Raw genomic sequence first — 27,583 nt, forward strand, 5'->3', positions numbered from 1 at the left:
TTTGTAGTAGGATCAGTGTCATAATAAATGACAATAACAAACTTGATCAGTAAATATTATGGCCGCATATAGTGTGTTAGCACATTAGCAGAATGCAAAATATTTATTACTTCAAAACATCATTGAGAGGTTAAAACAGCTTATTTTACAGATCTCTAGTGAATTCTTCTAATAGAATGAGGCATGAAGTCAGAAGTTTACATATACCTTAGCCAAATACATTTAAACTCAGTTTTTCACAATTCCTGACATTTAATCGTAGAAAACATTCCCTGTCTTAGATCAGTTAGGATCACTACTTTATTTTAAGAATGTGAAATGTCAGAATAATGGAACAGAGAATGATTTATTTCAGCTTTTATTTCTTTCATCACATTCTCAGTGGGTCAGAAGTTTTCATACACTTTGTTAGTATTTGGTAGCATTGCCTTTAAATTGTTTAACTTGGGTCAGATGTTTTAGGTAGCCTTCCACAAGTTCTCAAAATAAGTTGCTGGAATTTTGGCCCATTCCTCCAGACAGAACTGGTGTAACTGAGTCAGGTTTGTAGGCCTCCTTGCTCACACACGCTTTCAGTTCTGCCCACAAATGTTCTATTGGATTGAGGTCAGGGCTTTGTGATGGCCACTCCAATACCTTGACTTTGTTGTCCTTAAGCCATTTTGCCACAACTTTGGAGGTATGCTAGGGGTCATTGTTCATTTGGAAGACCCATTTGTGACCAAGCTTTAACTTCCTGACTGATGTCTTGAGATGTTGCTTCAATATATCCACATAATTTTCCTTCCTCATGATGCCATCTATTTTGTGAAGTGCACCAGTCCCTCCTGCAGCAAAGCACCCTCACAACATGATGGTGCAAGCCTCACCCTTTTTCCTCCAAACATAACGATGGTCATTATGGCCAAACAGTTCGATTTTTGTTTCATTAGACCAGTGGACATTTCTCCAAAAGGTAAGATCTTTGTCCCCATGTGCACTTGAAAACTGTAGTCTGGCTTTTTTATGGCGGTTTTGGAGCAGTGGTTTCTTTCTTGCTGAGCAGCCTTTCAGGTTATGTCGATATAGGACTCATTTTACTGTGGATATAGATACTTGTTTACCTGTTCCCTCCAACATCTTCACAAGGTCCTTTTCTGTTGTCCAGGGATTGATTTGCACTTTTCGCACCAAACAACATTCATCTCTAGGAGACAGAACATGTCTCCTTCCTGAGCGGTATGATGGCTGCGTGGTTCCATGGTGTTTATACTTGCATACAATTGTTTGTACAGATGGCATTTGGAAATTGCTCCCAAGGATGAAATAGACTTGTGGAGGTCCACATTTTTTTCTGAGGTCTTGGCTGATTTCTTTTGATTTTCCCATGACGTCAAGCAAAGAGGCACTGAGTTTGATGGTAGGCCTTAAAATACATCCATAGGTACACCTCCAATTCAGTACACCTCCTTTCTGAAGCTAACTGGATAATTGTCTAAAGGCTTGATATCATTTTATGGAATTTTCCAAGCTGCTTAATGGCACAGTTAATTTAGTGTATGTAAACTTCTGACCCACTGGAATTGTGATATTGTCAATTAAAAGTGAAACAATCTGTCTGTAAACAATTGTTGGAAAAAGTATTTGTGTCATGCACAAAGTAGATGTCCTAAACGACTTGCCAAAACTATAGTTTGCTAATATTAAATCTGTGGAGTGGTTAAAAAATGTGTTTTAATGACTTCAACCTAAGTGTACTGTGTGCAAACTTCTGACTTCAACTGTAAATGTCACATTAGTTAAGGTTTGAAATGTAGTCTTGTGCGTCCTCATATTTAAATGCTCCTTTAAATGCCTCCCCCAGCAGCGTGGCCAGTGTCTGAATGTTCACAAGCAGTATACCATTATGATGAGTAATGCTTAACAGTTTCAAACTTTTTTGTTGTTGTTGTCACTGAGCAATGTAAGAAGTAGATCTTCGCTATGAGTATGCCAGGACCTTTACTGAGGTCTTTTTCTTAGGGGAAAAATCTGAGAAGCAGGAGACTTCCATTTTCAAAAGTATCCATTTGGTATCCTTTTATTCATTGAGATGAATTTCATTTAGATCAGTAGTTCTCAACCTTTTTTGGATGAACGTCCCCCTCCTTCATTCCCTTACCCTTGTGCCCCCCCAACCCCCCCAAATTATGTGACATAATTTGAAATTGGAGACTTTGTGTTATCAAAAAACAAAAATAAAAACAAAAAACTCAGCTTAATTTGCTCGATGCAACTTCAATGCATTGCATAATTTAAGAGTTTTGTTTATAAATTCAGCAGGCTTATGTGTCATGAATGTGAGACCAAACCTTGCCTTTTTTTTAATTCAAGCAGATGGAGGGCTATAATCTGGAGCCTATAAAATTAAAATGTGAAGACAGAAACTAGTTAACTATTCTGTACAAGTGATATTTTTATTATATTTCAAAAATAAGTGAAAAGACCAATAATATTGCATATTTTCTCCCACTGAAATGCTCATTCTACAGAACAGCATTGATTTTGAGTTGGATGCAGATGTAAATTTGCTGGTATTAACAACAAGGCTATCTATAGCATATACTGTATAAAAAGTAAAAAGTTAACACCTAATTTATGTGGCTACATTATTCTGACAGTGACAGTGTTGGAACTCCTTTCATCAGGTTCTTATTGACTCAAATTCTGTAATCTCTTGGAATTTCTGAAGGCAAAGAAAACCAGTTATATTTTCTTAAACTCAAAAAATATATATTTTACCCTGTTTTTTTAGTATTTAGCATATCAATTTCATCTTTAAAAAATTGTGTGTGTTTTGCATATGCCCTTATGAAAATTTAAATGTTATAGTTTTAACAGTAGTATTTGTAACAAGACCTAGTAAGCACATGGAAGCATGGATCTTCACTACCATGGTTAGATGTAACATGACTTCTATAAAACAAACTATGGCATTTCTGTAATTATAAACAGTAGACCTACCCTAAATACATTTTAAAACAATAAATACAAAATATAAACATTTATAAGTTGTAACATAAATTAATTATATTCCCTCACTCACCTAATGTAGCCTATTACAAATTTTATACAGTAGAGCTGAAGTAGTGATATGATAATATATATTCTGAATTGATTTCTGCTTAAAGTACAGTTTGTTACTATAGTAAATTCAAGGGTGGTGATGCAGAATACTGTGCCAAATTCAAATGGTTTCACGTCGTGCTTCTCACTGGTTCTGGCCATGCTATACTGATAAACGGTGCTGCTTTGTCCATTGAGCCGTATCCAACTACAGAGCCATGCAGGTGTATTAGCGGAGGTTGTGTCTCCGCCTGTCTATTTGACGCTGCTAAACCAGATATTTCAGATGTGTCGCTAGACTTCAGAATCAGATGAGCTGTGGTACAAATGCGTACCAACCCGTATAATAGAGAACTGGTATATTGCAAGTCTAGATAAACATTTTCATGCAAAGAGGAACTGGACGATAGATTTGATTAATATGACTGATAAAGCCCGTTAAGAACCCCTAGTTTACAAGGTACTTTTTGAATGTAGTTTTTGAATATCTCTTCTTAGTATGTATTCATATTTATTGTTCTTTGTATTAGGACAAAGTACCAGGGAATCTGTCCTCCAGTTAGACGTACAGAGGAACATTTTGATGCTGGAGCAAAATATCACATTCCAGGAAATACTCCATACATTAGGTGGGATTTTGATCATGAGCTGCTGCAAAACTGTGATGTAATGTACATTAAATTTGCAGATGCTTTCCTCCCCAAAACAACTGGGTGCTTACAAGGTATACATTTTTACCAGTTTGTTTGTTCCCTAGGAATCAAACCCATTACTCTGGTATTGCTAGTGCCATGCTCTATCAGTTGAGCCACAGGAACAAAGAAACAATAATGATGTTGTCTTATCCCTTGTCTTGGTTTAACCTATTGCAGATACTTTGTGAGCTTCATTCTTCAGTTCCAGTTCCATGAGAAATTGTGTCAGGAAGCCGGACATATTGGACCTCTCCACAAATGTGACATTTACAGATCAACAGAGGCTGGGGCTGTTTTACAGTATGTATTTAGTGGGGTTCTGGATTGTATCACTGTACCATCATGTGCCATCAAGTCTCTCTCTCTCTTTTTTTTTTTTTTTTTTTGCATATAGACACTAGAGTGGCTGTTTTTTGAAAATACTGTAAGTGTGTTTTTATTCTGTTTGGAAGGAAGGTCTTGCAGGCTGGCTCTTCAAAGCCTTGGACAGAAGTACTACAAGAAGCTATTGGCACTAACAAAATGGACGCCAGCTCCTTGATTAAATACTTTGAGCCAGTTATTAACTGGCTGCGGGAACAGAATGAGAAAACAGGAGAGATCCTGGGCTGGTCCGATTTTAATTGGGTACCACCAGTACCAGAGGGCTACCCTGAAGACATTGGTAAGACTGCATGCAGAGGAGATTACCAACTAAATTTGATAATTTCAGTTTATTTCTGCTTGTTTGAACTTTAAATGGGTCATATCATAAGGAACCAAATTTTCATTAATCTTTTGAGATACAGTTACCTGATGTACTATGAAAACATCCTTTAACTCTCAGAACATCCCTACCAGTCCAAATGGGCCCTAAAACTAAGCTGCAAAATAACTATTTTTGAACTTCCAAACTTTGTGATGCAACACGGATGTATAGATTTGAACATACTACCATTTATGTTGACCGTTCATGTTTAAAGGTAAGAAGAAAACTCATTCTTATGCCTTTTGAAACCCACAGGTAAGATAACAGATGAGATTCAGGCAAAAAAGTTCTTAGATGAATACAACAGCACAGCTGAGGTGGTCTGGAATGCTTACACTGAGGCCTCCTGGAGCTACAGCACTAACATCACCGAGGCCAACAAGGAGATCATGGTGAGTCCCAAGACTGCTCTGTATTTTACAACACAGCTCATTCTCAGTGTCTCATTTTGCAATTTCTGGCTTTAGCTTGAAAAGAACTTGGAGATGGCCAGTCACACAAAGATATACGGGCTCGAGGCACGTAAGTTTGACACCAGTGACTTCCAGGATGAATCAGTGAAGAGAATCCTGAATAAACTGAGCGACCTCGAGAGAGCTGCACTTCCTGAAGAACAACTCATAGAGGTGAAAAAGATAGAAAGAAAGAAAGAAAAAAAAGGGGAATGAAAAGGTGGCATTGAGATTTTTTTTTTTTTTTAAAACTTTAACTCTTTTGTTTATGGTAAGAAACTGAAAGCAGTGAAACGTTTATACTTGAATGTTCCAAGTTCCAAGATTTACTCATTTAAAAAATCCAACCTAGTCTCATAGAATGAACATTATTATAACTACATTTTTGCAAATTGACTTTTATGTTCCAAATACTGTTTCACTGCAGTTTCCTAGGGAAATTAACACGAGACGCCAACTGAACGTTTTATTAACTTTCTCACAAATCACGATGTGGTGATGGGGGCATGGCCGAACGATGTTTGCAGAGAGTGAGGCCGGGAGAGACAGAACGGTAAGGATTGACACCTGTGGGAAGTCACCTCTAACAGCTGTTTTGTGTTTGCAATGAGAGTGGAGAGGGATAAAAAGGGCAATCCAGACTGCCGGAGGGAGAGAGAAAGACGCACGCAGTAGTGATTGTGTGCACATTTAATGTTATGCTGAAAAGCAGGTCTTTGTGTGTGCAATAAAGTATTTACTGTACGTTGGACATTTTACCTGGCCCTCGCTTCCTCCTTCAAAAGAAAGCTAGAGACATATCACACGACTTCAATGGCTGATTATGACTTTATAAACACACAAAAAATTTTTTTCGCAATATTACTCACACACTGTTATGTTATGATATTGAAACACTTTTACTTGAACACATTTTTAAAAAAAGAAGATACATTCTAACCCTGGTATTACAGACTTGCCTACATTTACACACTTATTCCAATGTGACTGGCTTCTGCGGTAGCTCACCTGATACAGTGTTGGACTTTGGACACTGAAGACCGTGGTTGGAGCCCAGCCAAACACACAAGCAACAAGGAATTATGTGGTTGCTTAAGGAAATGTGCTTTTAGTGTCACATTTTGTTTTTGGACACTATCGGTTAGGTTTAGATGTTGGTTTAGGGTAAGGATATATGTTTTGTTAACCACTAATTTAATTTTAGATCACTATTGGTTCCAACTAATATTCTCCTTAAAAAATATTGTCTGATTATGACATCATTTCACTCGCTTTTGGCGCCCCCGCTGGATATTTCACTGGGAAACTACAGCCAAACATGTCAACGCATGCAATTTTGTTTTGCAAAATTGTTGCCATGGTCACATAATATTCATGAGATCAGGCTGAAAAAATTCCATCAAATTGTACTGAGTAACTTAAATATTTCTATTTTTATTCATTTAATTTTGTTACATAATTCAGTTTGATGGAATTTTGTTGTGAAATTCAAATGCGTAAATCTTAAAAATAGGTTGAAATATTTTTTGTGTGCATTTTTGTATGAAAAGAAAATGTATAAGCACTATGATAATAACAAGAGCTTTTAATTTTAATACTCAGGAATGCCTGTCCCTATACTTCCATTACAAACCAGGGACAAGTCTAAATCATTTTTAAAGACACTGTCGACAAAGCATAACTTGTTTTGAAGCTGGAACATTACTTTAAATGAGAGCCTATTGAAAGATTGAAAAATGACCTATTGAAATTTTTCATATTTATAGTACAACAATTTACTAGCATCCATGGAGACCCTTTACAGTGTAGCGACAGTCTGCAAGGATGAATCAAACCACCTGCCTTTGGATCCAGGTAAGTTCAGTATGCCTGCTTTTACGATACATATGTTTGCATCTACAAGAAAATGATTTCTGACAACTTACAATTGACCATGTAGCATGTTATTAAAATATGTTAAAGTAATGTGTAGAAGAGAGTAAAAAGCAAAAGATAATTCACTCAAATAACTCAATAAACTCACTGTGTCTTTTACCCCTTCTTTTGTTAGTTAAGCTATTTGCCATCTGTTCATAAGTGCACAGTGAATAAAGAAAATGCTTAAGAATCTGTTTAGAAATTTTTCATATTATTGCTGCTTAAACAATTGCTGTTTTGTTTTCAAGATCTGAATAAGATCATGGCTGAGTCCAGGGACTATGATGAGCTGCTGTTTGCCTGGCAAGGTTGGCGTAATGCCTCGGGCAGAGAGCTCCGCAACAGCTACAAGAGATATGTGGTGCTCGCAAACTTAGCTGCACAGAGCAACGGTGAATGCCAAATAAAAGCACTTTTTGAATGAAGGTTTCATCCAACACATTGCAGTTCAGTGAGGCAGATATTTAATATTTGAGGAGGATTTGAGCAGTTCATTGTTAAATTTAACAGAGGTCAGCACACAATGAAAAAATCTGTCATCATTTACTCATCCTCATGTTTTTTCGAACCCATATAACTTTCTATCTTTTGTGGAACACAAAAGGAGATGTTAGGCAGCAGAATGTTCATGCTGCTTTTTTCCCCCCCATAGAATGGAAGTGAATGGTGACCAGGGACTGTCAAGCTCAAATGTCATTTGTGCAACTTGAATATGTGCATTTTCAAATTGGTGCATTGTGACTGGTTATGAGGCACATGAGAACCAGTTACATTTGGTATCACTGATGTCAAACCTGGCTTAACACATCTTGACACATCTCCCAAAAGGGGAGAAAATAATGACAACATTTTCATTTTTAAGGGGAACTACAGTATTCGAGGGCAAATACTGAAATTGTACAAACGTCTTGTAAGTGGCAGTGAACATTAATTGTGAGTGATTCATAGGGAGAGTTATGTGAATAAAGCTTTAATACTTATTGTTCGTCCGATATCAGGTCACGCAGATAATGGGGCATTCTGGCGTTCTCTATATGAGACCCCCACGTTTGAACAGGATCTGGAAGCCTTGTGGAAAGATCTAGAGCCACTCTACCTCAACATTCATGCCTATGTGCGCAGATTCCTGTACAAGAAATATGGACCCAAACATATCAACCTTAAAGGACCAATTCCAGCTCATCTACTTGGTAAGATTATATACAGTATACTTGTTTAAATATTAGGGCTGTGATTCGATTAAAAAATTTTAACCAATTAATCGCACAATTTTCTGTGATTAATCACGATTAATTATGGTACATGGTACATTAAAACAAACATTAAAATATCATTATAAATATATTTACTTTCTAATTTGTTTCAAAGAATTTGCAAGAAATTGGTTAGTCATCATAATTTATTTATTTATTTAAATATGAACAATAAACAAATAACCTCGCACACCTGAAAAATAGTGGGTAGGTGCGTAGGACATATACTATAGTAAAGGCGAAAAAGAAAAAAATCCCGCACACAACCTTAGCTTACAAAGAATATCACAAAACATTTATTGCAACGTTTCGGTGACACAAAATTCGTGAGGCATTTACAAGACTACAAATAAATTTACCTTATAAATACCTGATGAAGATCGTGTGACTGAAATGTTGCAATAAAAGTTGTGAATGATTTAAATATGTACATGCTTTTTTTTTTTTTTTAAGTAAAGGATAAAGTTAATTAAACACATTTTTACAGGTAAAAATCTTTGATACAAGTATTTGCAGTGCTGGTCTTCCCTATTGGCAAACTAAGCAAGTTGCTTAGTCCCCCACACTGTGAAAGACATTTTAAGTAGTGTTACCACACAAATTTTTGCTTAGGACCCCCAAAAAGGCTAGGGGGGCACTGAGTATTTGTTTACATGCCATAAAATCAGTGCACTTGATGCAATTACAATTTGGGCAAAATCTTCTGCCACTTTCCACTTGACTTTTTTAATGATATGATCAAATGGGCAGATTCAATTCATATAAACATTTTATTGGCAAGATAAAAGTGTACATTGCCAATGCATTATTAGAGACCATGCATACATATATAATGCAAATTGAATGCTTGAGTTTAATTTGCTGAAGTTTAAAACCTCAAAACTATTATTTGCTTTGGCTACCAATAAGTCTATATCATGCACACACTGGGCCTCTCTCACGTGGCTTCACTTTTGATATCCCGGGTTAGATGACGTTGCATGAGCGTTTTCAGGCGATATGAAGAGATACGGCAGCTTGCCCATATCTCTCCCACACGTAGCTCATCACTTGCAGGTGAAATCTCCATTCTCCATACAGTAGATGTGCATTGTGTGTAAAAATTAAGCATGCACTGCTGTACACAATCAGTTTCTGTGCTTGAATGTGCAGTTGAGCCGAGCGTGTACCTCCTGGAAATTTATATTTGCCAATTTTAGCCACAGGAAGTAGGGAAAAACATTATTGACATTTTAGGAAGTAAAAAAAAAAAAAAACAAAAAAAAAACAAACAGATGCTGCATTATTTGCATAATTTAGCCCGTTAAACAGTCAACTATTAATCACATAAATTAACACGTTCAATTTCCCAGCCCCATCAAAAATATAAACATGATCTGTGCTTTTTATTGCAAGCCGCTTTGGTCAGAAAGTGTCTACCAAAAATATTGTTTATTATAATTATTAACATGAATTAATGCTATTTATTGAACATTCTGAACTTTATTGAATGTCCTTTATAATATTGATGTCATTATATATTTTTTTTATAATTTAGTTTCCACCATCTTGGTCATCAAAGCAAATAGCCACTCAAAGTTGTGCATTATAATTTTTATTTTAGCTACCAGTTATATCTACCCACACACAATCATTATACTCAAAGCTTCACTTGACTGTGGCAATTTAATGAAAACTAAATTTAGTACTCAGTAAGAGTAAAGACAAGGCACAACTAGCTGAAATTTACAGTCTTTTGGCTAAAAACTATGGTGTGGATCTTTATTCTTGGGGGTGCACATTGATATTCTGCAGTTGCTTGCGGCAACTCCAAAGGAACCATCAGGATTTAATGTGCTTTCAAAATCATCAAGCGTGACTATGTATGTGTGTAACTATTAGTGCCTGCATTTGAGTATGCACGTGTGGGAAAGTTTTTGTAATTGTGTGTGTGTGTATGCAACGATTCCAAATAACTGGAGATTAAATGACTCGGAAATTCAAGCGCAGTGGTTTCCTTCAGTGCCAGTGGACAGAGATACCAAAACCATCTCTTACATCCTTCCCTTCAGTTGACTGATGTTTCTTTTCTGCTGTGTTTTTCTCAGGAAACATGTGGGCCCAAACATGGTCTAACATCATGGATCTTGTCATTCCTTATCCTGATGCCACACAAGTAGATGCCACACCAGCCATGGTTGCTCAAGTAAGATTAAAAGGCTGTTGATTTAATACGTTAATTTATCATTATTAATTATAAAAAAAATAGCGCAATTAATCCTGCCCCTTGACCGTACTTAATTTATGTCATGAGGAAATTTTCCTACCAACAAATTCAAGCTTGAAGTACCACCTTTATATGTTTGTGAGTCTCAGTCTGCAGGGGGCAGTCAGCGCAACTCCAGCTGTACAGGCAACACACAACTATACAGACAAAAACCCGACAGCTGTTCAAAGACAGATGGGCGGAGCAGAGTTTTGGAGTCTCAAGAAGAGACTTTTTTTTAAAGTTTCAAACTACTTTTAACTTGACACAGCATCATAAAAACACAGCATTTTTTTTTTTTTTTTTGCTGGAGATGCTGAAAACCAGTGAAACACAATGCAACCACAATAAGACGCTCCAAAAGCATCCATCTCATGCATGTACAAGCAGAGCGCAAGAATGTGTCCTGTGAAAACAAATAAGTCTACAGATCAAATCAATTTAAAAATGGATTGTTGTGGACCTTAGGCCAGCGATAGGCTTCTTTTCAATGATCTGGAAATAAAACAAACAATATATTGTTTTAGACAACTCTTAGTATTGTATAAAGTAAACCACTCTTAGTATTGTATAAACAATGCTTTACTCGTCTGCCATAATAATATAATGTTTTAAATTGTCTGAATTATTCTGTTTATTATATATATTTCATTTATACTTATTTTGATCAATATATACTGAATTATCTTAATTTGGGGGGCCTGTTTTGGTAAACATTGATATATGTGATAAATTGTGATTAATTTTATTAATTAATTGGCATAACATGTAGCTTAATTAATTCAATAAATAAATTAATCGATTGTGAGCCCTAATCAAAAATTAAAACATACACATTATTTTATCTATTTTCAAACTCTACAGTCTGCACAGTAAACAAAAAATCAAAACAAAACAAAAAATGGTCATTCTATGAAAATGTGTTATGTAAAGCTTAACTTTGTAATTTTCTTAAAGTATGGCTTTTTTTTTTTTTTTTAAATATACAAATAGTTTTAATATTTATTATTACTATTATTAAGGGGGAATGTGTGTATCTGTGTTTATATACACTATATAAATATAAAGTACAAAAAATATAGTTAATGGGTTTTGTTGTTTAGAAAATTTCTATACAGTATTAACACATAGTATTGGCTGGCATCAGCTTTTCATTATGAAAGTAATTTTTTAAACATATGTAGGTAGAACTTATGGCACTCGTTTTGTAGAATAACCCAATTGTCTATATCTATTTAACTTTACTGTCAATAATCATGATGCCACGTATAAGTAAGGTGAACTTCGGTTCTTCAGGGTTGGGAGCCCAAGCGAATGTTCGAGGAATCAGACCAATTCTTTAACTCTCTGGGACTTAAACCTATGCCTGAAGAGTTCTGGAACAAATCTATGCTAGAAAAACCAACAGATGGCCGTGAAGTTGTGTGCCATGCATCGGCATGGGACTTCTACAACCGCAAAGACTTCAGGTACATGTTTCCCTAACACAGATTTGAAATCTATTTTGCCAAACAGCATTAAACACCAAAGGAAGCACTTTAAAAAATAATATAATATAAAACAAAAATCACTATAAATCTCATCTATACGACTATTTCTGTAAGTCTCTTGAAGCCATAGGGTAGTTTTATGTAACGAACAGACCAAATTTTAATAGTAATTCAAAGAGAATCTTGCTATAGCCCTCAAATTAAGGCACCATCAGATGCACCATGACAGATTTGATGTCATGGCTTCAGAAAACTTAGTGCACTAATATGTCTGCCAGGCCAAACAGTTCTCAATTTCACTTACTTTTCTTGCCCATATGATATAGTGAGGATGTTAGTGCTGAAACAACATCTGTTTTCCTTTCCACGTGTTATCTTGTGAACCTCATTGTGGACCTTTCCCATCCTGTGACCATCTCTAGGATCAAGCAGTGCACAGTGGTGACCATGGATGACCTCATCACCGTGCACCATGAGATGGGCCATGTTCAGTACTTCCTGCAGTACAAGGATCAACCCCTCTCCTTCCGCGATGGCGCCAACCCTGGATTCCATGAGGCCATTGGTGATGTATTGGCCCTGTCAGTGTCCACACCTAAACATCTTCAGAGCATCGGCCTGCTCGACAAGGTGGAGGACAACAAAGGTAACCCCCATATGGGAAGTTACATATGTCAACAATTAGACTAATTAATCCTGCAGGTTTTTACTTGTAATAATAACATTGTTATTACACATATATTTATCGTTATTGGGCTAATACCATTTTAAAGACAACATGAACTCAAAATGAACCCTATTTACTTTCTTAAAACACATATTCTTGGAGTACGATTAATCTGTGCACGTTATTCCAAATAAATAAATAAATGTTTGTCTTTATAATATGTTATCAAAATTAATTAAACTTCTCTTCCTCCTTTCATTTTTCGCTGATGTCTCAAATGCCTTTTACTTTTCAAATCTTTCACTTCAACCACCTGGCTCCATTCTGCAATACATCGCTCACGTTTGACGATCCAATCAATTCCCAATGGATAAAATCAAGTCCTGCCCTAGAGTTTTCTTTTTTAGTATCCTCAGAAATATGTCACATATTGGAAGTTAAATGGGTTGTGTATATCATTTCTAGTTGACTTCAAAAATCCTTTCAAAATGTGCAAAAAATATGTGTTAAATGTTGATTACTAATTGGTCTTCACTGGTCTGTAGAGAGCACTATCAACTTCCTTATGAGCATTGCCTTGGATAAGATTGCCTTCCTACCTTTCGGCTATCTGATGGACCAGTGGAGGTGGAAAGTATTTGATGGCCGGATCTCAAGCTCAGAATACAACAAAGAGTGGTGGAACCTGAGGTGACAATTCTATTAGTACTTCATAGCCTTGGGGGTTTTTGAGATAAACAAGTGCCAATTTGGTTTTGACCATATAGATTAAGTTACTGTTTACAAACAAACACTCTGCGGCAGCACTTCTGGGTTCCTTTGGCACCCAAGGAAAGAACTGCTTTCAATGGGCTTTTCACTCAAATTGAACTGAAAGTGCCCAAATAGTTCTGTTTGTTGTTTTGAAACACCCCGTTTCTAAAAGTTCATTGGAGATTTGGGTTTCTTTACATTTTCATCAGGATATGTGGACCAGGACAAACTCATGATTTCACATTAATTATTTCATGAACCACTGTCATTGTTATTGCATCTGCTCTATTAAGACCCAATTGCCTCGCAGTTTCTGTTGGTAGATTTGAAATTTTCACGGAGCAATCGCACAAACTCTAGCAAATGGCTGTTAATTTAATCTCCAAAGTACAATTGCTGTAACAGAAATTAGGCCTAATCTAACGATGATCTCATAACACCATGTAATATCGAACGGGACCCCGTCTCCTTACTGTACTGCGCAAACTGTTTGTGAAAGGATGTGCGAATAAAAACAGTGTAATACTAATACTTATTTTCACATGCAAAATGAGCTTTCGGCAAACTTGTGGCAAATTGTCCATTGTTGCCAAAGGTTTGCTGCAGGTTCACCACTACCGGTGAAGAGCTGCAAACTTCTGGCAAACATTAGTGGCAAATCACAAGCTCATTTGCATGTGAAAATAATGAATGGCAAAGTCTGCGGCTAGTTTGCCAGAACTCTAGATTTTTTGTCAGGAAAGAAGTGTGTTAAATATGGGGTAAATAAAGGATGTGTATTCATGAACCTATTACATGTCCGACATAATCATACAGAGATAAAATTGGTTTTGTTGATAGTTCAGAAAGAACCTACATATATGTCTTCACTGTAAACCATAGACAGTCCTTTATTATAGCTTTTATTGTACATGCACAAAGCAGTTATACAGAGCAATTCTAGTAAACAACTAGTATCTGTGAAGTGTAGTGTCTAGAAGGTAACCCTCTCATGTCAAGATTCTTGTGCATGCATGTTCTGTTGATGCTTTCGGCGCTCTCACAGGGATGCAAAGTGGCAAAACTCCATCCATCCATCCATCTTCTGTAGCTGCTTGTCCTATGTAGGATCACAGGTAGTGCTGGAGCCTATCCCAGCTGTCTCAGGCCAAAGGCAGGGAAACACCCTGGACAGGTGGCCAGCCCCTCACAGGGCAACACACACAGACATACACACTTTACAGGTGTTTTAGGGTCTCCAATTAACTTGCATGTCTTTTGGACTGTGGGGGAAACTGGAGCACCCAGAGGAAACCCACACAAACACGGGGAGAACATGCAAACTCCACGCAGAAAGGCCCAGTTGAGCTAGGACTCGAACCCAGGACCTTCTTGCTGTGAGGTGAGGTGATAGTGCTACCCACTGAGCCACTGTGCTGCCCGTGGTGAAACTCATATATATTAATTAGGTTATGCACAGTAAATAGTCATTCCTGATGACAAATTCATGCGCTCAAATAAATATTTCACATAATTAATGTGATAACTTCAGCTCTAAATCTGCTACTGTCTATCGTGGGATATTGTTAGCTTGTAGTAAAATACATCAAATTGGTTCTGCTACTAAGAGCTGACTGGTCAGTCTAGTGGTAGTAATATTGTCATTGATGAAAAATGTTGCGGGCCGCCATTTTTTAACTTTTTTTTTTAATAATCCAAGATTATGAGCAGTCATTATAACATCCAAAATTACACATTATAGCACCAGATCACCACTTATTTTAACCCACACCAACGAAATGGTCTTCTTCTCAAGAACTAGCAATGTTCTCAAACCCCCCTACACATGGTGAAGAAATTACCAGCCACCCAACCAACCAATTTAAAGTAATATGTGCCTTAACATGAACTTCTGTCAAAACATTACTGTACCCTAGAAACATGGGATGCATATGAGATTTCAAGATGGCAAAATTATTACTATTATTTTTTTTATGCATGGCACGTGTTATCATAATAATAATAAATGCTTTTGCATTCATCAACTCAGCATGACTTATACTTGGAGACTTAAAGTATTTAATGCTCTGCATCATTAATAAGCTGAAAGACTAGCGGCGAAAGCATCAACAGGAAAGTGCATGCATGAAAATGTTGACATGAGAGGGTTACCTTCTAGGCACGACCTCTGTGGAGTTTTTATTTATAGATGCTGTCTTAGGCAAGTAATCGCCTAGCAACAGCCTACTGTAGCAACCACCCAGAACACCATAAAACACTTAAGATCAATTAATGCTCTAATAACAATAAAAGCACTTTACCAACCACCCTAGCAACCACCTAGCAACACAGTAGGAAATGTCCTATTAACCACCTAGAACCCCATAGTAACTGCCTATGGTGTCCTTAGCACCATCACAGAACACATTAGCAACTACTTAGGAACACTCTACTGACCACGCAAACACCTTAACAATGACCTAACAACTGTCTAGCAACCAAACCCTTGTAGTGATTTTGTTGCCCAAAAAAGTACCTCTCACATTTTTACAAATGTAAAATCTAGCTCATATTGTTATTGTTCTATGCTAATTAATTAACATGTAATTAACATGTAAAATATGTCATGTGCAACCTCTAACCAGAGCCGCATTTATTTAAATGATATCACTGTGTCTCCTTTTTAGAATGAAGTACCAGGGATTGTGTCCACCTGTACCCCGCACTGAAGAAGACTTTGACCCTGGTGCAAAGTTCCACATCCCAGCTAATGTGCCATATGTCAGGTAGATAACAATTTGTTGATCAATTAATGCACATATCTTCGGTTATGCCCAAAACTGGAGTTAATGTCACATATATCCTTCATGTATATGGTGGATTCCTTTGTGAGCGTTAGTCAAGGCAAACGGAGGGTTATTCACATTACATGCCATGTAAAATTGTCATTGAACAAAGTTCTTCTATGAAGAGCAATTAAAATCAGTCACTCCTGAGGTTCTGCTTAGTTTAAAATGCTGTTTATGAAGACAACTGCCCATGTATTAGACACTGATTCAGCTCACAGGATTTTGAAATGCAGCCAAGATTGAATCCTTTTTTTTTAGTGACTATTTGCACTACATGATCACACAGGAAGTCAGCAAACTGTTTCCGAAACTTCTGGTACCCTAGGATCAGGGACAGTATGCCAACGCGTTCGCTTATTCATTGACGAGCATGATTCGGAGGTTGCACTTTTCCCCTAACCTTTAATTTTGACTCCACAAGTGGTTAGGTTTAGATTTGGGTTTTTGTTGGGGGTAGAGTCCATAAAATATGCATTCCTCTTTACTGTATTACATCCTGTACAGCTTAAAGGAACTCGCTTCACAATTCACTTTTGGCAACCTCTCCTGGACATAAATGAAGCTCACACGTGCCTATACGCCCTACAACACTTCCCGATTTGGTCACTGGGGGCAGTGTTTTAAATTAAGGTAAGCATATACTGATTTTTGCTAGAAAGAAGTTGTCCTACTCTTTCCAATTTCACTGTGAAATCAGGCTGATGTTAATAGCACCTGCCACACAGCGCGGTTATTTGCACTCCAGTGGTCTGGTGGAAACACAGAAAATGAAAATGTTTTGCTGCAGTGGCGTGCAGGGGTGTAACAATGGTGTGGATGTGATATTTTTTGTGTGGAAGACCTGGGTTTGAATCCACCTTATGTCCTATGTTTTTCCATCCCATTTCCTGTCACCACTATTAATATTTAGACTGATTTCACAGTGAAACTGGAAACAGTATGTTGACTTTTGTTTTACTAAAATCGGTCTGTGCTTACCGAAATTCTGAACACTGCCCCCAGTGGCCAAAACAGTAAGTGTTGTTGGGTGTATCTGGGTGGAATGTCCATGAAGGATTGCCAAAATCAAGTTGTAAAGTGAGTTGTTTTCAGCTGTTCAAGATGTAATACAGTGAAGAGGAATGCATATTTTATAAACTCTACCCCCCAACCCAAACTCCAAATCCCAAACATAAACCTAACTATCAGTGGAGAAAAAATGTAATGACCCTAGTTGATCCTAGGTTATCTGAACTCTAGTAAACAACATGCTAATTTCCAATGTGATTATGTTGCAGTATTTCCTTTAAAGGGTTAGTACACCCCAAAATGCCATCCCAAATGTGTATGACTTTCTTTCTTCTGCAGAACACAAACAAATGTTTTTAGAATAATATTTCAGCTCTGTAGGTCATTTCAGTGCAAGTAAATGATGACCAGATCTTTGACGCTCCAAAAAGCTGATAAAGGCAACATTAAATTAATCCATTAGACTCCAGTAGTTTAATCAATGTCTTCTAAAGTGATCCAGTCCAATCTCTAGGCACGATCATGATTTCAAGCTCAATTACACTTCCAAACTTGATGGATGCGCAGAGTGCTAGATGGCACTATAGGAAGTCAAGATCGCCAAGGAGACTTTTGTCAAGATTTATAGTGAAAAAGTACTTACATTTTGGTCTGTTTCCATCCAAAACCGACTGGATCGAGTAAATTGATTCACTCATGGGAGTCTTATGGATTATTTAATGTTGCCTTTATTTGCTTTTTGGAGCTTCAGTGTTCTTGCCACCATTCACTTGCATTGTGAGGACCTACAGAGCTGAGATATTCTTCTCGAAATCTTTGTTTGTGTTCAGCAGAAGAAAAAAGTCATACACATCTGGGATGGCATGAGGGTGAGTAAATTATGAGAGAATTATGAGAAATCTTTGGGTGAACTAACCCTTTAATATTACTTATAATAAATAAAAATGAGAATAAACGTTAATTGATTTGGTCACAATGAAGGTTGGGGAGTTGAGAGAGGTTTTATCCGGGTAAAATAAACCATGGTTTTACTAGAGTAATAATTGCAGTTAATAATTTTGTGGTTACTATGATTTTACTACAAAATACTATGGTGATACTGTGTTTACTGGAGTAAAACCATAGTTAATTTTTGTAAGGGAAGTTAGAGTTTAGGTTTAGGGGTAGGGGTTGGTGTAGGGTGTCTGTGGGACTCTAAATAAAAACAATAAACATGCTGGAGTGATGCCCCTATACTGTATTTAATTAGGGCACTTACTCTTATCTCATGTAGTAAAAACATAAGTGGTTTTTCAAAATGTTTCTGAAAATATCAGCACCTTGCTTGTTGCACAACATATGAAATAACCAATTGAGACTTTTATTTGATTGTTTATTTGCTTTGGCTCCAATAGGTACTTTGTGAGTTTTGTAATCCAGTTCCAGTTCCACAAGGCCCTGTGTGAAGCCGCCGGTCAGCCAGCACCACTCCACAACTGTGACATCTACAAGTCCAAAGAAGCGGGGACGCTCCTGGGGTCAGTAAATCACTGACAAACTCAGACTGTTTCTATTGTATACAAGCAAAAAGAGGAATGAAGTAGGACGATTTTGTACATTCTCATAATTTTTGACTTTTTCTGTGAGTGAAAATGTCTGTCCTCCCCCTTTAGCGATGCAATGAAGATGGGCTTCAGTAAACCCTGGCCAGAGGCAATGGCTATGATTACTGGCCAACCCAAAATGTCTGTCCAGCCACTAATGGAGTACTTCCAACCACTCATTGAATGGCTGGAACAGGAGAACAAAAAGAATGGTGACATCCTGGGATGGCCAGAGTATGACTGGACACCATACAAAAGTAAGTGTGGAGTTTTTAGAAGCTCTATGTTTGGACAGTTTCCAAACACAGAGGGAAGAATTCACTAAGAATGAATTTCACTCACTGATAGCCTTGTTTATTTGCACATACTTTCTGCATTCTTTTAGCTCCCGATTCTTTGAAGGAATTATGCAATCATGTAATGAAGCAAATGCTCCAAAATCTGTGCTGAATGCATTTTACACAGCGCAGTTCTCAGGTTGGTTCTGAGTGGTTGTGGAGGATGTAGCAGACTACTTATCCAGGCACCTGAGTCAGCACCTGCTCATAGAAACATGTTGCTATCCATCTTATTTTTCAGCATAACTAGGGTGCTGCCATTATCAACCTTGAATGTGGACCTCTCTCAGTATAAGCCACCTCCAGCCATTTCAGTGATACAAAAATACTAATTTATACTGCTTTATATTGCAGACTGGCAATACATTTGTCCATATTATTATCATTCATTATTATTTTCATGAACACCTTGGTTTGTAGCGCATATACTGTAGTTTTACCGTTTATCGCATTTTGCAATCATTTTATCACACGCTGTAGCACAGGCAGAATGAATGAGAGATCAGGCGCTGAAACACTCAGCTCCGTCTGTAACAGCTACCAAACTTTTAACAAACAGGGGAGAGCAGAAAGCCGCTGGGAAAATGCTGCTTCAACTTTCTTTGCCTCAAAACTGCATCTTGTTTCATTTTGGCAAAATAATAAATGCATTATTCTCTAATTTCTTGTCAGAGAACATTTCAACTTTCTTTACGGTGTATACAGACATGCAGATCTTGCATTCAGCATGGCTTATGAAACATCACGTTTGGAAATAAATAAATAAAGGCATCATATCACTTGCAATTTCCTGGTGAAATGAACACTAGAGGCGCTACAACAACGACTTTTAATCCCTTTCACACAAATCACGAGTAAAACAGCAGATTATCAGTTCATAAACAATTATTTTTCGTCTTGTTCCTCACACAATTATATCTTATGACATAAGGCGTTACATTTTAACGTTTGCATTACATTGCCAACTACATTTACAAGCTTGTTCGAGTGTGATCAAGTTACACGGTAGCTCAACTGATTGAGTGTTGCACTTGTGATGCAAAGATCTGTGATACGAGTCCTGAAGAGCATGCAAGTCGAAACATGAGCCAAAAGTGTCAAAGAAGCACCACATAATGACATGGTTGCCTCAGCAATTGAATTTTTCATCTCACTTTTGCTTTTTATGATACTTTTGGTTAGGTTTAGGTTAGGGAGGTCAATTGTGTTGATTTAAAACGTAATTAAGCATTAACCTTAAAATGTTATCTGTTTGGGGCAAAATTTAATTAGCTTTTAGCACCACTCAGTGGACAAAGTCAAGAAAATAGGATCAGGCTCAAATAAGCTGTCAAAAGTACACATAACTACTCCATCTTCTGATTGGCATCACCAGCAGGTGGGTGTGCCTTTAAGACCAAGCCTATACAATCTATAGGGGGTCCAATAGAATCTATGTAAAATCTTAAATTGCATAAGACGTACCCTTGCATCTCTAGATGCAAACTTGATGTTTTTTAGAATCCTAGCCCACACTCCCTCCTCCAATACCAAGTTTAAATCTTTTTCCCATAATCTCTTAGTTAGTTAAAAGCTCCAACCCCCAGACTCTGAATTAGCAGGGAGTAATATACTGATGCCTCATGACCTTTTCCAAAAGCAGTAATCACCTCTCCCAGGGTATCTGCTGCTTTATGGGGGTGTGTGCTACTCCCAAAAACAATAGAGAGCAGGTGGTGCAGCTGTAAATACCTATAGAACTGAGATCTGGGAATCCCAAAATGTTGAACCAAATTTTCAAAAGATCTCAACATTCCACTCTCATATAGGTCACCGAGTGTAGTAACCCCTCTCACAATCCACTCTGACCAGCAGAAAGGGGACTTATTAATACATAATTTAGGGTTCAACCATATGCTTGAGGCAACATTTAAATAAATGTCCGAATTAAACACTCTGGACACTTTTGTCCATACCGAGTGCAAATGCGAGATAACGGGGTGTAACTTAACTTCTCCGATTAGTTTGATAGAAAGGCTTTGCAATGGCAAAATAGTGGCAAGAACTTCCTGTTTAATACAAAATCAGGGAGGGGCTCTCTCAGGTGTAAGCAACGAATGAGCCAAATGTCTGAGACCAAATGCATCATAATAAACAAAATCTTATGTAGGCCTAGCCCACCTTTGTCAATTGGCCTATGTAACTTATTAAAATGTAATCTAGGATGCTTACCATTCCGAATGAAGGACTTCGCTATGCTATCAAATTGCTTGAAATAAGAGAGGAGGACATCTACAGGGAGAGATTGTAACAGGTAGTTAAATTTTGGAATAAAATTCATTTTAATAACATTAACCTTCCCAATCATAGATTAATGTAACAAAGCCCACCTGCCCACATCGCTCAAAAACCTTTTTATTAAGGGGTCAAAATTAACTAAATCAGACAAATTTGCTGGGAAAAAATACCCAAATACTTAATGCCCTGTTTGGGCCACTGGAAGGCGCCCGGCTGGAAAGCCGTTACTGGGCAGTACGTTGTCAGAGCTGTATTTCAATTGGGTAAATTCTCTGAGGCCATCAGACGACATTCGGCACTTCAGCTCTGCCTCGGAACTTTTAATATTCCCTTCCAACTCCACGAGTTCTCGTGCTTTGGATTTTTTGATGAATGAGGCATACTGTATGATCCGACCCCTAAGAACCGTCTTAAGTGCCTCCCAAGCCATGCCCACAGAGGATACTGAGGACCAGTTGGTCCATATAGACACTGATTTCAGCCTTTAGCATTTGTTGGAATTCAGGATTTTGCAAAAGGGATACATTAAAGCACCAACTATATGATTTATTATGTAGATTCATCCACATAACTGTCCCAAAGGAATGTTTTTCCACAAAACAAACTCCAGCCGCTGGGTGGAACCAGCACAAAAAGAAACAAAAAAGGTGCTCAGCTTCCTTGGACAGTTAAGTGAATGTCAGTGAGTCATGCCCACTCTGCTGCAACATGAGAACCACAAATAACTTACTCGGTCATTGACTTTATGAAGGACATTGCTTGCTGTGGTCATGTAAATATTTTGCGGCCATCTTTAGTATCTATTCTCAATTTGGCCGGGAACATCAGTGCAAAAGTGACCTTCCATTGATGTAAGAGTTTCTTGCATTCCTTGAATCTATCACGTTTCTCTCTTGTCAAATTTGCTAAGTCTGGGAACAAGAAAATGCTGTGGTTCTTCCAAGAAAGCCTTCCTTTACTCCTCGCCTCACGTAACATGAGATCTTTATCGGATGATCTCAGAAATTTGGCCAGAGTTGATCGGGGCCTGTCTCCCTCCACGGATCTCCGAGACGGAACTCTTTGAGCTCACTCGATTTCCAGCTTATGGCCTGTTATGTCGACCAGACTCGGGAAGAGCCCATCTAGGAATTTCACCATATCTCGGCCTTCTTCATCCTCAGGAATTCCAACAATTCGGACGTTGTTTCGCCGGTTATGATTCTCCAAGTCTTCCAACTTTTCCAAGATGTCCTCCAAGTCTGCCTTGGTCACTAGTGGGTTAGCAGCTAATTCCCTCTCCGATGACTCCAGATAATCGATCCGTTTATCAGGAAGGAAGCTCTTTTGAAAATATAAACCAGTAAACTTAAAATCAACTTAATACATTTATGTTTAAGATGAGTACATAATTACATTTTGTAAAGTCAAGGTGATATTCAATGCAGTCATCAAAATGTGCTATGATCACATTGCTATGAAAAGTTTGAATTGATTCAGAATTCTAACGGCTGGTGTGCACTTAGTTATTTTTGCTGCTTGTTCAAATAACAATTCAAATAAGCTAATGCAACACAATTCTTTATCATTTTGTCTCAACTTAATTTCATTATGTAAAATACATCTATGCTGACTTAATCCAATTGTGTTGGGACTATGTGAATAATATTTGTTGCATCAATGTATTGCTGAAACCAGGCAAAGTATTTCCAGTTCCCAGCATGTTTTGCATGGGACTGAATGAGTACATTTTTTAATTAAGTGTTATTGTAATGTATTTCTACGCAAAATGAAACAAGTAGGGGACTTTCTAGTGTTTAATGTTCTGATATGTTGTGATTTAGAGGAGTTTCTGTCATGTTGGATCTTTTTTTGAGGTTGCCATTGTGGAGATGAGTGGAGCTAAAAGTTAGGCTGAGGACAGGGATTTGTTAACTGTCAGTGGCATTTGAGTAAAGCCTACATTTTAATTTCATATCAAGGAAACTGAATTGTTTTTGTGTGGAACCAATGTCCACAAATGAATGAAGTTAAACTAACATTTTTTTTTTCCAGTGTAGAATTCCAGTCCAATGAACTGAAACAGAATAAAATAAAATAATGCTACTTCTTGAGTGAAATGTGTTAGCCAGTCCAAACCACAGATACCTCACACAGAATTTTTAATGCACTGGATTCGTGGTGTTTTACATTCTGGTGATACTTAATTATTTGAACAGAATCTTTACACATTTATTTTTTATATATATATATATATTTTTTTTTTTTCAGTTCTTGCAGTTACTACAGAACCAGAAGAGAATCCCAAAACAGTCAGCTTCCTGGGCTTGAACGTGGATGAGGCAGGAGCTGTAGCTGGTCAGTGGATCCTCTTGGTTCTGAGTCTCATCTTCCTGCTCGGTATCATTTTTCTGGCTTACAAATACAGCAAGACTAAACGCTTGCAGGACAAATCCATGTACCAGATGGAGCTCAAGTAAAAATCTTAAAAAACTATACATTCTTTTCTTACCATACTGTCATTAAATTAGTTGGTTTTTGACAGTAAAATTTTTTTAATTTATTTATTATTTTTTTAAAATCACCTCTTTTTGAATATAATGTTTACTTATTATTTTTGGTCAAATTTGTTTGACTGTGCAATTAATGGTGACTGTTGTAATTTATTTGTTAAAAAAAAAAATTTGTTTCGAAGGTGTTGAATTCTTAACTTGGTGTGCATATCTGATTTATGTCTTTACTGGAAAACTTTTGTCTTAATAGAATATAAACAAATGTACAGATGTTCTGGCTTTGTTTGTTGTCTAAGATCAGAGATATTTCATAAAAACTTACAATCAGCAGCCTTCTGTTTCTACAAAACATTTAAATAACAGTATAGTATAAAACAAGACCTTGAAGACCATGTTGCTTTTTTCTCTCTGTGGACATACAGTATATTTTCATCACTTCATCCCAGAACAGAGGACTGAGATACATAAGCACTCGGATGTAGTTTTATTTGCTCAAAGTAATGAAGTCTAGTGGTTTCACCCTATCAGCTCTAGTTTCCAACGCTATACCATCTACACATGCATCGTTATATCCACTATCCAACTCAACTGAAAAATCAACCGATGTTGGCTTCTCTTTGACAATACTGTTTAAGTAATTGTTTTTCACTTAGTTGGTTTCCACTTGATTGCTGTATATTAAATTCCACTGAAATATCAAAAATTCCATTTGAATATTTCATTTGATCCTAAAAGCAATTAAGATTCTTATACCATCTACACTAAGAGACAGGTACAGTTGTTCAGTGTGCTGAATGTTTGAATTTAAACCAGCAATCCACATGGTTTGGCAGTACATGGTGCTTTTGAAAAATAATACAAGTCCCAAACACTAACTGATAATTTATCTCTTTTTATAGAAAATGTTATAGCATTTGTTCAGCATAAAATCTACATTCTTCACTCTGAAATATGACACCAACAGGACAGTACATTAGTTATCAACACAATACTCTTTGACAGTAACTATGAGACAAATAAAAACCACCCTAAAAACAAAGAGAAAGACGAGTGAATGCCTACAGTATTACTTTAAATCTGTAAATTCTAACTAAATTGAGAAACACTAACTTGGTGAATTTCACAAAAACTCCAGGTCATATTTCATCCCAAAATTAAAAAAAAATAAAAAATAAAGAAATAAAAATAAATAAATATAAAATTTAAAATATATGTTTTTTTTTTCCCAAATTTTAAAAATATATGGTTTGAGGGAAGATGGTATATTACAATATTATAGTAATGGTAATTATATTTTTTTGCATCACGGTAAGGATTTTTTTCTACATTAAAATAATATTGAAATATGACCTGGACATCATGAGATTCACCACACTAATGGTGAGCAAACACTCTACACACTTAAGACACTTTGGTCTGTCAATATTCATGGAAAAAGGGATATTGCTCATACACAGCTCTACAAACACTGCCAACCAGCCAAACAATAAATCTGATTTAATTCAACTGGAAAGCCTGTCTATTTCCTTAGTGTTCACAATTGGTGAAAAGTAGGAATGACATAAAATTTGATACATTGATTATTGATTGGCACGTTATTTTCTAAAAAATATGTTTTTGAGGCATCAACATTTTAACGTTAGTCAACATTTAAATTAGAAGCCTAATTTGTGTGCTTTTTAATTCTCTCTCAGTTGGCCTTCTGTTTAATGTAGTCTGGCGTAATAGCTTTGGGAGACCACAACGGGGTCGCAGGAAGGACAAGGCACAGGTATCACACACAGGACGCATCAATGCAGTGCAGGTGGCAGTCCAAAGTTGTGAAACTAGTCACCAAACACACCAAAGTTACAAAGGTTTTTGTACTTCTTCAAGAACGAACAAAGTGACGTTGATGAGTTTGCAGGGTAGTGTATGAAATTGGTTACTGCAAATGCAATTTTTCTGTATGTAGCCTTGAATAGGTTTTATTCAAGCTGTCAAACTACAAAAACACAAACTTGTAACTGAAAATACATTGTGTAGGCTTTATGAAAGATTGATATATACAAAATCTATCATCCAGTGATAGTAAATAATCAGTGTCCTTTGATAATGATTGGGTCGAACTGAATGGAAAACTATGCAAGTTGGGTCCCTGGCAATGCAGAATTTTGAGCAGCCTCCAGAGTCGTAGCTGGGGGCCACCGACAGTCGGCAAGTGGTGGCGTCGGTGTGCATACATTCATATAAAATAACAGTTTCGAATTTTAGAATGCACCATGTCGTCTGCCAGACTCGTCTAGTGTGCGATCCCCATTAAGTTACCCCGTCGCTCACACATTACTAGAGTTTTGTTGAAAAATATGTATGAAAAGACAAAGACTAGCCTACATTATATTTGAAAAAATGCCGATATAGATCATTAATCACCTGTAAAATTTTCTGATTATCGATATGTGAAAAAGGCATCGATCCCAAGTCTAATGGAAAGTTAACTTTAAGGGACTTTAATAATTCTCTTATTATTTACTCACTCACGACTTTTCTTGTGTTGAACATAAACACTTTTATTTATCCATACAATAAAAGTGAATGGTGACTAAGACTAACATTCTACCAAATATCACCTTTTGAGTTCCACAGAAAAAGAAAGCCATAGGGGTTTTGGAACATTATGACGGTGAGTGAATGATGACAGAATTTCCAGTTTTGGGTGAACTTTTCCTTTAGGTGTCCCTCGTCTTTGTATGTAATGAGCAAGCATTCCTGTCTGCTTTTGGTAGGTAAACTTCTGACTTCAACGTAAGGGGCAAAGTTAGTAGTATATCACCTTATTATATTAGAAAAAAGCTATCATAGTGGAATGACAATTCAGGTTGAAATAATGCATGTTGAACCAAGCAAGGCAAAAAAATACAAAAAAAATTACTTTACTAGCAGTTCGTGAAAATTAAGCAATTGGAAAATAAATCAATTCATCAGAATGACCAGGGGTGTCCCAGAAAATCTGTTTCATCGAATACCCCAATTGCTCTTGACAATACTTTCACTGTTTTTCAAGCAATTTTTCAAGCAATTCATTGGTCAATTAAAAAATTTTTTTAATAGCTCAATGTGTGTGAGTGACAGCTCCAAGAGCCAACAGTCCAGTGTCTGTTTAGTTGAGGTGGGGTTAATAAAGGAAATCCTCCAATCGCCACACTCCCCTGGCTCTGTGGGTGGGATCAGGTGAAGAGTTCAGTAGTAATATTCTTGTGTTTCCGTCCAGTTGGTGACCCAGAGTTTCTTGCTCAGTTCTTGCTCGGGCTGAAAGGCCAGGTTATACTTATAGTGTTCCTCTCTACGTACTTTCACTCCATGGTACTTTGGCATAATCTTGTAGTAGACAGCCCTCTTGAAGAAACCGCACTGCTCAAGACAGACAGAGAAACAAGGAAAGTGAAATGATTCAGGTAGGACTGAGCACTGTGTATTGTGATCAATCTTTCAGTATACAAATGTTTTGGTACAAACAGGATAAAACATTGAGGAGAAATCACAGCACTGAATTTTCAATAAGCATTTGGTAATTAAAGGAATAGTTCATCCAAAATGAAAATGTATTATTTTGTCACTCCCCTTTCATTCCAAACCTGTATGGTTTTTTTTTCTTTTCTTTTTTTTTTCTTTTTTTTTCTGTAGTACACAAAAGGGGAATTTTTAAAGCTTCTGCAGCTTTATGCAGCTCTTTTCCATACAACAACAGTTTATGGTGACTGAAGACATCATTGA

General features: G+C 37.0%; 2 protein-coding genes across 3 annotated transcripts in view; one reads left to right on the top strand and one right to left on the bottom strand.

Moving 5' to 3' along the window:
* The window catches only part of ace (angiotensin I converting enzyme (peptidyl-dipeptidase A) 1), a 65,008-nt gene extending 40,539 nt beyond the window's left edge, over positions 1–24,469 (top strand). The window contains exons 10-25 of the mRNA XM_051673716.1: positions 3,615–3,713; positions 3,957–4,079; positions 4,232–4,443; positions 4,783–4,919; positions 4,995–5,153; positions 6,746–6,833; positions 7,145–7,288; positions 7,895–8,086; positions 10,237–10,334; positions 11,691–11,863; positions 12,307–12,530; positions 13,097–13,241; positions 15,971–16,069; positions 18,535–18,657; positions 18,793–18,980; positions 23,589–24,469. Of these exons, the coding sequence (XP_051529676.1) occupies positions 3,615–3,713; positions 3,957–4,079; positions 4,232–4,443; positions 4,783–4,919; positions 4,995–5,153; positions 6,746–6,833; positions 7,145–7,288; positions 7,895–8,086; positions 10,237–10,334; positions 11,691–11,863; positions 12,307–12,530; positions 13,097–13,241; positions 15,971–16,069; positions 18,535–18,657; positions 18,793–18,980; positions 23,589–23,797 (2,413 nt within the window). The 3' untranslated portion in view covers positions 23,798–24,469. The remainder of the gene's footprint in view (positions 1–3,614; positions 3,714–3,956; positions 4,080–4,231; positions 4,444–4,782; positions 4,920–4,994; positions 5,154–6,745; positions 6,834–7,144; positions 7,289–7,894; positions 8,087–10,236; positions 10,335–11,690; positions 11,864–12,306; positions 12,531–13,096; positions 13,242–15,970; positions 16,070–18,534; positions 18,658–18,792; positions 18,981–23,588) is intronic.
* Positions 24,470–27,004: 2,535 nt separating this feature from the next.
* Positions 27,005–27,583, bottom strand: part of itga3b (integrin, alpha 3b) — a 78,460-nt gene continuing 77,881 nt past the window's right edge. The window contains exon 25 of one of the 2 annotated variants that reach the window (XM_051673719.1): positions 27,005–27,220. In XM_051673719.1, coding sequence (XP_051529679.1) covers positions 27,050–27,220 — 171 coding nt within the window. In that variant the 3' untranslated portion in view covers positions 27,005–27,049. The remainder of the gene's footprint in view (positions 27,221–27,583) is intronic. The other variant, XM_051673720.1, reaches the window with a different exon arrangement.

Source organism: Myxocyprinus asiaticus, chromosome 36 (genome assembly GCF_019703515.2).
Source record: "Myxocyprinus asiaticus isolate MX2 ecotype Aquarium Trade chromosome 36, UBuf_Myxa_2, whole genome shotgun sequence".
Classification (NCBI taxonomy): Eukaryota; Metazoa; Chordata; class Actinopteri; order Cypriniformes; family Catostomidae; genus Myxocyprinus; species Myxocyprinus asiaticus.